This window comes from Crocodylus porosus, unplaced genomic scaffold (genome assembly GCF_001723895.1).
Source record: "Crocodylus porosus isolate Cpor-Errol unplaced genomic scaffold, CroPor_comp1, whole genome shotgun sequence".
NCBI lineage: Eukaryota > Metazoa > Chordata > Crocodylia > Crocodylidae > Crocodylus > Crocodylus porosus.
The window spans coordinates 84536402-84548728 of record NW_017728886.1 but is presented as its reverse complement, the minus strand read 5'-3'; the positions used below and the strand labels follow the sequence as shown (position 1 = coordinate 84548728).

Here is a 12327-nt window from a genome sequence, read left to right as displayed (position 1 = left end):
TTTGACCCCAGTACTCTTTCCTGCCATGGCAGGGGGTCGGACTAGATGATCTACTCAGGTCCCTTCTGACCCTAGAAACTATGAAACTATGAGCAGAGGGAGAGTGGGGAGAGAGAGAGAAAAAGAGGCTGGCACAATAGGACCATAAGCAGGAACTTAAATTCTGGCAGGGAGAGACTGTGGAGAGTGGGAGTGACTGAGAACATCAGCGCTTAAGTCTCAATGGTATTGGACAAGTGTGAGTTCCTGCACAATCCAAAATCTATCCAGATATTACTGTAAATGCTGGTATTGATCTTGGGGCAAAGGCAGGCCCTTGCACAGTTTGCAGTAATGCCACAAGTGGACCTGTGCCTCTCCATCCTGCTTCTCATCCTCACTAAGTACCAGGGCCTCTTCAAAATCCTCAGCCTGCCAGCCTCTTTTGTGCATTGCAGTGTATTCTGGGACCTAGCCCTGACAGTTGTCCCCAGAAGGAATGTGCTTCTTACACCTCTTGGACATTAGGCCTGTGTGAAGTGGTGAGTATTCACTTCGGATTAGGCCAATTCAGGGGACAGCGATTTGATTTGGTGACTCGAATCACTGTCCTGATTCCATTTGGCTGAATCTGATTTGGAGGTTTGGCTGCTGCCGAATCTCCAAATCTCCAAATCAGCTAGGCTAGGCCCATCCCCCGCCCCACTCCCAGCCGGGCAATGGCTCCCCCACCTGCCCCAGCTCCCAGCACTTGTTAAAAAAAGGCCCAACTCAGCAGGTGCTGCTGGGCGAGGAGGGGGCAATCCCTGCCACCCCCCACAGCCCCACACTATATGGGGGGCTCAGCATGCCTGAAAGTATGCATGCCTGAAGGACATCTGTGCCTGAAAGTTTGTTCAATACCTCTCCCGAGTGTACAGTTGGTTTAATACAAGATATCACCAAATAAACCTTACTTCTTTCACCAACACAGCCACAATATTCCAACCATACTAATGACACCTGCACTGTCTACCTGCATTTGAGGTTTTCTTTGCAGTGCACCTTCTCTTATTTTGTTTGTTTTCCTTTGCCCTTTGTTTTTCTTTGCTATATTTGATTCCTATGGCTTGCATATTGTGGGTTATTTAAAAAATATATTTACTGTTCTGTCCACTATCCAGTTTTAATACAAGGGGAAGTTACGGCTTTGAATAATTAAAGTACAATATTGGGGGAAACATAACCACACAATCTACCAGCACCTCATTAATTCAAAATGCCTAATGCAGAAAGACACAACTAAAAGCTTCACCCCAACCATAGTCCATAAACTTCTAAAGGGAAAAAGTACTTTGTGCACATTGACAGCCATTTCAAAGAAGAGGGTCACAGAATAATTATAAAGGGAAATTCTGATGTTTTGCAGGGTGCAGCTTCTTACACTAAACTGTATTGACCAGAGCGTGCTGCTATTCATATGAGTTTAGAGACAGCACTATCTTGCCTTCAGCCTTTCAAATGCATGCTCCGTCACCATTCTGCAATCACCAAGAGTCAAAATTAATGTTCTGTGTAGCCCCATGTTGTCTGGGTATGGCCTCATATGCCATAGCAGCCTAGGGTAGGCCAGGTGCTCCAAATACATGGATGACCACATCACTCGGACAAAATAAGGTCCAAGATTGTGCAAGTATATCTATGCCCAGTCTTCTTAGAACCAAGCGACATGCACTTTGCCATTGCTTCCAAAAAAGGCAAAATATAAGCACACCTGTGATATTTTTCTCTGAAAGCTAGCTGTCTTGTACCTGATGCAATCAACCCACAGGCAAATAACTTTCAGACTTGCATTGCAAACTCCTACCACTACCACCCCAGCAGTTGACTTACTTACATCAAACTGGTTAGCCACAAACCTGTAACTGTAACCATCTTCCAGACAGCAACAACAACCTGCTTCTGTTCCAATGTGGTCTTCAGTACTTTTCTTTAGCACCAGAAAGATGGGGATAAGCAAGTCCTACAGGAAATTTCAAGAGGAAGTTTTGGAAGCAGTCTTAGCCATCCCCTATCTGAAAAAAACGATGTGATTGCACCTCTTTGTGCTAGTTCTCTTATTCTACAAATTGCTACGATCAGTTAAGCAGGAAGCACATAGCTGTCAACTCACTCCAAGATTTCATTGTAAGTTGGGCCAAGATGCATCCTTCTGTTTGGAATGTGATTGCCCTGTGCCTGCATAAGACATGCATGTCTCAGGAGCAACTTTTTCATCCTGGAACTAGTTCTTCCTCCATAGATAGCAACACGATTAGGGCACTTGACCAGAACATAGGAGGCCTTGATTCTAAGCCACTATGAACTTCGTGGGGGTGGAATCCATACCTTTTCTTCCTCAGCAGAAAGCCCTAAGCCCCAAGCTATGAGGGCATACCACCTTCACTCCTATCCCCAACTCTCCTGACCATCAATTGCCCAGCCACCTGGCAGCCAGGAATGAAAGCATCATGGAGCCAGAAGGACAGTTTTCTAAGCAAGAAGGAGTTTAGCTGTAGCCCAGGGAAGGGAATCTGCTGGGTTTTGGCCACTGCTCCAAAGTCTACATATTCATTTTAACCAAAGGCTAATGCCAAATAACTGTGCATAAATCAGGAGTCATGCTATTGTAAATCAGGGTGATATTTTAGATTGTGTTTTAGTAACAGTGGCAAGTTCTGACTGAATGAACTTCCCTTCATTCCCTTCGAGTTGGGCCAGCAACAAAATCAGGTCAGCTAAATCTGTTAGATTTGCTTCCAGATCTATTGTCTGTTTGCTCCACTCCACCCGACCTCTTAAAGGGCAGCTTATATGATGGCCTGAAATCCACCTTAAATCCTCTAAGAGATCTCAGCATGGGTTCCCTGAGACTTGAGCCGCTCTCAAAGAGCAGTCTACAATGGCTCCAGTTTCACTCCACTACAAACATGCTCATGTGAGCAGTGTTCTGGGTGGGTACAAGGGCTTCCAACATGAAGGATGCACATTTAGCAGGCTGTAGTAATCTTTGCCCTTAAGGCTGTTTAGTCTCCTGAACAGCTAGCTGCCACAAACAGCCAGCTGCCTACAAGGTCTCCTCAAGGCAGACAGGCAGGAAGACAGACAAGAAGGAAGGACGGCAGTGTGGACGGGGGAAGGGCTGGTCACATGGCTTGGATTCATAGGGCATCCTGCAGACCACTGCTGTTTGTTGGTACAGACTACCCGGTATTCAGGTTTTTCTGATAAGTGGGGACTGGATTTCACAGGCCTGCCTTCAGACAAGTGCTGAATTTAGTACATCTCCACTCAGGACTATAGGGCTAGAAGGGACCATCCAGGACATAGAGTCCAGTCCCCTGCAATTTCAGGCAGCTATATAATAAATATTTATTCAAAATACTTCATAAGAAACATCTGCTTTGGCTCATACCACACTCCACACCCACAAAGACCTCCCCCTAAATGTCTGTAATCTAAACAACAGAAGACAGCCAACACATAAATTCACTTCAGGAGTCCCAGATATTGCAAGCCTACTAATTCAACATAAAACCTGTCCAGTGCTCAACTCCCCCCTAATGCCAGGAAGCCATAATCGGAGCTCCCTTCTTCTAGCTTCATCCTCTGCTACCAGACCTTTCCTCACCATCAGCAAAGTCAACAAGTCCAATACCACCAGATACCTCCCCCATATACAAGCATTCACACTGTAATCCAGGGGTGTCCAAGCCGTGGCAAACTCAGCCACTGCATGTGGCACCTGCATGGAGGCAGGGCTGAGGTGTCTGGGGCTGGAGGGATGTGTTGCAACTTACCAGGACACTGCTGCCCTGACTAGGAGGCCATCAGAGGCCAAGGTGATAGGGCCTATCTCACCTGCTGTGCCTTTCTTACCCACTTAGCTGCTTTACTGTGAACTCATCCTAGCTGGAGGGGCTGGGCAAGAAGAGCCTTAGGCTGCAGAGCCAGTGAGCTTGTGCAAGAGCCCCACTACCCATTTGGAGAATTCAGGGGAAGGGAAGTGCTCATGTCACACCCCTGGAGGGAATGTGGGAGAGAAAAGAGGGGAGTAAGAGCTCAATGTTGTGAGTCAGTAGGAGCTGGGTACAAGACACAGAAGAAGCAGCACTTGGGTCTTTGCTTCCACCGTTCACCACCCCCACACACGCTTCAGGGTGCAGGGGGGGTTTTGCCCTGTACACAAAATTACAGGCTGACAGTCCCAGACCAGAACCTGGATGCCCTCAGCAGGCTTGGACTCCACATAGTCCAAAGTGAGAGCTTTTCTATCACTCTGCCAAGTCCTTCATGCCAGGTGCCCCCCAAAACAGAGCAGGGTGCCCGTCATGCAGCCCCATGCTGCCACCCCACACTGAGCCCTCCCACATGCCCCCAGTTACAACCAGACCCAAGATTCCAAGTGTCACAGAATACTCTCCAGGGGGCGCTTCCTCGGGACTGCTGCACCCTTGTCTGGTCTCTGAGAGAGGCCCTAAAGCCAGCCCAGTCTTGGCTGTCGGAGGAAAGGGTAAATCCAGGATCCTTCCCAATCTGAAACCCCAGCCTTTTCATCTCTCACCTTCCATAGTTCTCCATGACTTTCAATCAAGAAGCTAGCATCCATTTCCACTCCTGAGAGAGGGACTTTACCTCGCACAGCAGACAGCCTCTTTAGTAAAGGTATTTACTGGGGCAAAGACTGCCCACCCCCAGACAGAGGCTCTATGTCCCCTCCAATGGGGTTAAGTAGTCCCTCCATCCCCAATTCACCCTGCAGAGCCCTGAGCACCCCCCAAAGATACTCCGCAGTTTCCTTTCTAGTCTTTGCAGCTTCCCAAAACTTCTCCACATCTCCCAGTCCCCAGAATCATCTGGCCAAGAGCTGACAGCTGATTCCTTCAGCCTGCTCTCCCTTTGTCATATTTATGTCCCCTCCCCCAGGGTGTTGGGCATCTATCTCACCTTTGTTAATATGTCAACAAAGCTATTCAAGACTATGCTAAAAGTCCATCTGCTCTCCATCTGCATGTAGCCAGACCTGGGACTTAATCCTTCAGTCTCTGCACACAGGCTAGGGAGGTAAACAGAGTTACACAAGCCTCTGGCCATGTGAAGTGGTAAGGCAGCAGGATACTTCTGCAAGAGGAAGTGGGGTTGGGGGTGGGTACATCCAATTGCAGCCAAATTGAAGGTTTTGGAACCTTACTTGTATAATACTTGAGTGATTACAGGGCCAGAGCTCTTGGTAGTGACACCTCCTCTCTAAGCAGTTTCCTGCTGCTGCTCAGCTCCAAGTGGCCAGAGACTACAGCCCCCTTGCATCTATTTGGAAGCTCCAGAGTCCTTTCATTCAGGGAGAAGTGCTCAAGAAGAGGTCGGGTTTAACATGGGGCATGCTTGCCAAAATGGTTGGCCACCACTACTGTAATCGTATCTCCTTTCAGCTACCTCATGGAGAATGCCAAGCACTTCTAGTCTTGTATTGCACGCTTGAATCACTACTTCAAAAACACCCCGTCTTCTATAGTACTATCCCTTCCATAATCAGATTGTATCTGAAGCAATTTGGGCTCCTTGCCCAGGCTACCTTGTTCAGAAAGCCTTTCCAGAACTTTACTCCTCTGATGCTTTGAAACCTTCTTTTCATTTCCAGTCTAAATTTATCCAGGACCAATTTGTACCCATTTGATTTTGTGCCAGTATTATTTAACTGAAAAAGTTCTTCTCTTTCCCTGGTACTCAGCCTCTGAATGTATTCATAACAAATAATCATATCCCCTCTCAACCTTCTTTTGCTCAGCTAAACAAAGCAACCTGCTTTAATTTGTTTTCACAGAACAGATTCTACATTCCCCAATTATCCTAGTAGCCCTTCTTGGCATCTGCTCCAGTTTAAATTAATCATTTTTGACATAGGCAACCAAAACTCTGGATAACAATTACACAAGTCTTGTGTAATACTCATACTCCTTTCTCTCTCTCAACTCCCCCCCCCACCCCAAATGGATTCTAGAATTACGTTAGTTTTCTTCTTAGCTGTATCATGCTGGCAGCTCACCCAGTACCCCCCTTTTCTCCTCTGTCACCTCCAACCTATTTGCTTCCAGATTACGGCTGAAGTTTTTGGTATTAGTTTTTAAGTGAATACTTTTGTACTTTATACGGTCACATTGCATGTAGTTTATGGTATTCCAATCCACAAGGTCATCCAATTCTTCCTATTTGATCATTTATTTCTCTTCAGTATTGGTGAGACCTCTCAACTTGGTGTCATCCACAAACTTCAAAAAGTACATCTCTGCCTCTTACACTGTCTCTAATAAAAAATACTAGAAACAATGTATCCTAAGACTTTCCCTTAAGAATATCAATTGAAAATTCTCCTGGTGTTATCCTGATAACAGAAAAACTCCCTTTCAGTAAAACCTCATATAGGCCATGTCCAGACGAGTGTGGTCATGCAGTATGTGGTACCACAAATCCATCTGCAGTACCACACTCTGCACATCAAGGCATTTGCCATACTGCTACCTTGCAGTGTGGTGGGGGAGCTGACCCCGGGAGATCCCAGGGTCAAAAAAATCCATGCAGAAAAAAAGCAGCGCGAGCCTCCCCTACCCTACCCAGGGTAATGTGCCACATGCCAGAGAGTGCATGGCAAGGGCATTCCCCGGGGACAAGTAGCAGGGGCATGAGGTGTGTCCCTGCTACTTGTCCCCAGGGAACCAAACATCCACTCTTATCGGGACACAGCCATAGTGTCCCACTTAGCCTACTACTTCTCCACCTTGAAGTTATAGTATTAATCCCCATGTTCTTCTGCTAAGATAATGATTCCCCATGAGGCACAGTATCAAATTCTTTGCTTAAATCTAAATAGATTAGGTCCACTACACTGCTGTTTTCTAAGTCAGTTATCCTCTCAGAGAACTATATTGGATTAGTTTGACATGATCTTCCTTGAATAAATGAATATCGCATTTTATCCTGTTTTCCTTCATGATTATTTGACTATTCTTTCCTTTAAAATCTGTTCTCAGATAGTATTAGGTCAAACACATAGGACTATCATTGCCAAGGTCTTTCCTCACACTTTTTTTTTTTTTTAAATACAGGAACTATTTTTGCTATTCTCTAGTCATAGGGTACCACCCCAAATTGAAAAAATGCTCCTGGAGCTGCTGTCATGGGCCACTTCTTGCAAAATCCAGGAATGGAGATTATCAAGGCCCCCATGATTATTACAGTAAGCAATCTAAATTTCTTTTAGCTCATATGTAGTAACTTCTATTATCCTATCCTATCCTAATTCCTATTAGGTACCATACCATTACCCTCACATGCAGCCTTGTCCTTATTGTAGACTGAGGCAAGCTATTCTTTCGGTACTTGAGCTATAAATAGAATTATCTTTAACTTCCACCCCTTCTTCAGTTTCAGTGACTGCACTTCTTGCATCCTGCTTCAGTTTTTGTATGGCTAAAGAACTATTTGCTAGTTGCTTTAATTTTCTTTGCTAGGTCCAGCTTAACCAGGCATTTAGGACCAGATCCAACATGGTCACACGTGTGCCTATACTTTGTCACTGGGACACCTAATACTGAGACCCCCTTGTCCCACGAGGGACACTTTGACTGGGTTTAGGCACTTTGACTGGGTTCTTTATGCAGCAAAATGGAAGTAAACAGATGCTTAACAAAGGAAGTCCAGAAAGCCTGGAGTTATCTAGAGGTAACCACTAGGGCATGCTAAGCACTTATGTTTGTCTGAACTCCCACTTTGCAGGACCTTATTCAGGCACCTCTATTGACTTGAGACCTAGAACCCTCCAGACGACAGGCACCTAACGTGGTGAAACTGGCCACCTTTTCCACATTAACCTAGTGACTCAGCACTCATCCAGAAAGTGGGATATTTGACCTCTAAACCCTCCTCCTCCTGCTGAGATTCAAACTCATATCTCCTCCTCTTCAAGAGAATGCTCTTACCACTAAACTAAAGAACGTCCTGTTAGTGCTAGGCCATTGGACACCCAAGAATATCAGTCACAAAGCCAGAAGGAGAACAAAAAAGACAGAGCCTGACTCTGTAGCATAGTGGTTAGGCCTCAGTTTGGGGGAGAGGGCTTGGGGTGCAGAACTGGGCTCTGCTTCTAAAGTTACAGCTATTTCTGTGTTTTTTAACCAATGACAGTCTCCTTTAAAGTACATAAACAGTCATTAAGCCACCATGAAAAAGAGTTCAGTTCCTGAGGTTTACCTTCCACTTAATTCAGCGAAGACTGGGGCAGTCAACTATGTTGTGTGCTACAACTCTGTCCCCTTTGTCCTGCAGTAAATTTCTTATACAATCACAGGTTTTTCACTGTTATTTCTCTATGTTTAAAGAGATCTTGGATAACAAGGTAATGTATAGTCAAGTTTCCTCAATTTCTCCAGCCCCAGAATTATTGAAAAAGTATTATGGCTAACAATTAACTAGCACAAGAACAATAAAACAGAAGTCAAACAGTGTTAATGGACTCCTATTAATCCATAGCATATAGAAATGCTGCCATCTTGTGACAATTTTAGGGTATCTCGGTACATTCACTGCATTCGAGCAAATAGCTGAAATAAAATGTCCCACGGTATTTCCATTTTTCCTATGACAGCAGCACAAAACTTATCAGTTTCCCTCTAAAAGGGTTCGTGTTATCACTTTCTTCACTTTTCATTTGTTTGTGCTGAAAACACAAGTTGAGTTTGAGTTCAAACTCAAATGAACCTCCAAGGAAAAACAACTACACTCATTTAAAAGCATCAAGTCTTCCTGGGTTTGTGCTGAAATGTTACAAGTTAGTCAGGACACAAAAATATTCACCAGCCCAGCTTGCCTTGAAAGCTTTGTGAACATCTCAACAATTTCAAGCTTAGAATGAAGCAAAAAAACAGGTGACTTTATCCTGGCTGTCAATTTTTGTTACAAATATTGCACATAGTTCTGATAGGAAGCAAACTTTTAGGTTTGCTAAAATGTTCTTTATTCTGCCTAGATCAGATATTCTGAGATGCTGACTGTTCACAATTCATCATTTTGAGTGTTTGGTTTTCCTGAAAATTAAGGCCTTATGATTTCATATACATTTTACTGAATGAAATCAAAATCAGTGAACAATTTAATGTACAGACTGGGCTGTATGTGCTGTCAACTTTATTTACTAAGTATATAGCAACATTCAAAAACACTAAAAGGGGGGAATTCTGTATCTTCAAACAAACAGAACAGAGAGACATGCCATAAAATACTTAAGAGTCATAGGTTTACTGAATCCATAAATTATCCCTTTGGTTTCAAAACTTTACATCACCAGTTTAGCGTGACTTGTTTTGCTATAAAGCTTTCTTTCTTTTTACATTTGTAGGCACTCCTACTGTCAATAGATTTTTTTTTACTATACCCAGAACAAAGAAGCAAAACTATGGGGTCAACCTGAATCTAAATTAATGCCTTTTCACCCCTTCAGGCACAGATTCACTGGCTTCAATTCAGAACAATGGATAAAAGATACAGTTGACATATTGAGAAGCAGGAAGAAGTTAACATGAATCTAATTTAATTTAGAGAGTCGAAGGCCTGATGTACACCACTAAAACAGTTTAGACTATGACTATGATTATTTTAATTGGTAAAACCCTTCAGTGTAGATATATTTATACAAGTTGTATTATAGCTTTTTCTGCTTCCTATACCAACATAGGAACACCTTTATGTGGCTATAACTGTTTTCATACTAGGCATTTTACTAGCTTTACATTGGTATAGTTAAAAAAATGCAATCTGTTTGCCTTAAGAGAACCTACACTGTTATAATTTACACCCTGAGGGCAGCGGAAGAAAGTGCAAATATAACAGCTTAGACTCAGCTCTCAATTCAGCCTATAACACCTATTTCCCAATTCACCATAACAAGTTTTTAATTTCAAAGCCATACAGGCACTATTAAAATATTAACAATATTAATGGTAGCAAATTAATATGATTTAATTGGAGTCAGAGTGTGTTTGTGCCATATCTTCAATTTGTCCAGGATGAGCTTTCCCTTTTCCCCCATTTGCTTTCCAAGCTACAATCTGGAGCGTTCCCAGCAACAACAACTAACATTCGAAGTGAAAAACAATTCATGTTTAGCATAGAAATGCACCAGATTCTATATTTTACTTTACTGAGGACTATACTTACTGGGGAAATATTCTTCATTGATGTCTCCTGCAGAAGCCTTAGTGTTTTCAGAAGCTGTAATTCGATGCTGGCCTGGTTGGGACAAGAGGCTGCAGGATGTTTGGAGGAACCAGTTAAGGGACTGGCCCAGAAAAAGCAGCAGTGATGGCAGCAGAAACAATGACAGCAATGGGCAAACGGAGCAGGCCAGGCAGCCAAAGCTCCATAACAAGATAATTTGCAATTCCTATAAAGTCCAGTGTCCAGGGAGACTGATTTTGTGAGATGGCCATGCCTATGAAATGGAGGATCAGGCCATTGATTTTTTTTTTTCCCTTCAGTTGAGTCAGTTTGAATCAAAGCATCTCTATGCTCCTTGAGATTTTCCTTCAAAGTGCCCAGCTCTGAAATAATTACATGCTCACCCTCAGAGCATTGCGACCTGTCGGATGCACATTCTAAAGCCTGACTTTTAGCAAAGCCTTCACTCAAAGGAACATTTTGCATAGTAGATACCAGCTGCGATGACATCTGAACCGTAACAGATTTAAAAGGATTAGTATTAATTTTTAAGTTTTGACTGGGGTCATCCTTTTCTTGCTCACTGGCTGCTAAAATCTTATCCAAACAGCATGCCTCTGAGCTTTCATAGGAGCTAAATTCAGGTCTTTCTTCTAGGCCATAAGCGGTACAGTCATCTACTGGAAAATAACAGTCTGAAATGAGCTCATTTTCATTTTTCAGTGATGAGACTTGCCATTCAGTTTCTTGTGCTCCTGTTTCAAAAGAGCAGCAGAGTTTTAAATCCAGATCCATCTGATTTAACTCCTGATCAACTGTGGCCTTGATGACTGGAATGAGAGTATCAGCTTTACTGAAAATTGCCATATCCCATTGCTTTTCCTTTATACATTCAGTAGTACCTTCCTGGACATTTTCATTATATACTTCCCCAGCATCCTCTTCAATCAGAGGTCTCTCACTTACTTCTTTGGTACAGGTTCTGATGCCACTGAAGTCATTGGAGGTTGTACCATTATATTCAGTGGGAGATGAATCCGGACTTTTGTGAAGTGCATTAATGTATAAATGATGGTCACATTCTGGGAAGACAATATCCCCCACCTCCTGATCATCACCCTGAAAACATAAAGTAAGTTGTTGTTCATAATTTTCGACTTTCCCCAGACACTCTCCTTCAACTTTCATTTCCTTCTTATCCACATCATACACCATTTCTTCAACAAAATCTTCTGATTGATCATTCCAGGTCTGGTGTAGACCATCTCTTGCAATTTGTGAGAGAGAGATTTCTTCCCTCTGGTCATTACATTCTCCCTCCACCTTTAAACTGTTCCTGCACTCTGCCTTAGGAACAGTACCCTCTGGTTTCTGCTGAGTATTCTGATATGATATAGAGAGATCAGTCCTTTGTGGTGTTTGTTGGTCATGGGTATCGTATCTAAGGTTCAGATTTCCTAGCATCGGTAGATTCTGAAAAAAAAAATCAGATTACATTCAGTGACTGCATTTTTAATAGCACAGCCTAGTTTCATGTGATGCATAATGGCAATTTGTTTATCTTGAAGGATTCTTAAATAGAAAAGGAACCCTTTTGTCTGGTGTTTGGGAACAGTCTGTGGTTGGTGCCTCTGTGGATGTACAAGCAATCAAGACTGCAACGAACATTACATTTCCAAGTTAATACTCTCATGAAGACAAGATCATTTGTATTTTTCACAAGGACTAATAGGCAGAACTAAAGACAAGCATCTTGCTTGTAAGGACAAAGCCAAAGGCAAAATGTCAGCCCTTATACGTCACAGCTTCTCAGGTCTGTATCTGATAGGTCTTATCTACAACCAACTAATGTCAATTGACAGTCTTTTTGACCTCAGTGGGTTTTGGGTCAGGATGTAATATCACATCAATTTACACTGTTTCCACCTACACAACGCCAGTGCTACCCAGGAGCAGAACATCTTCCTGAATGGTCAGAGGCTGAGGTATGAAGCATAACCCATCTACCTGGGCATGACGCTAAACCAGGTATTGAGCTACCATGAACTCTTGAAAAAGACAGCAGTGAAAGTTAAGACACACAACAAGCTGGTCCTAAAAACTGAGTGAGCTTGGCCAGCTTCC

General features: G+C 43.3%; 1 protein-coding gene across 1 annotated transcript in view; it reads right to left on the bottom strand.

Moving 5' to 3' along the window:
* CCDC129 (coiled-coil domain containing 129) overlaps nt 1–12327 on the bottom strand; it is a 78600-nt gene that overhangs the window by 5942 nt on the left and 60331 nt on the right. Inside the window, exon 11 of the mRNA XM_019538217.1 lies at nt 10204–11676. Coding sequence (XP_019393762.1) covers nt 10204–11676 — 1473 coding nt within the window. The remainder of the gene's footprint in view (nt 1–10203; nt 11677–12327) is intronic.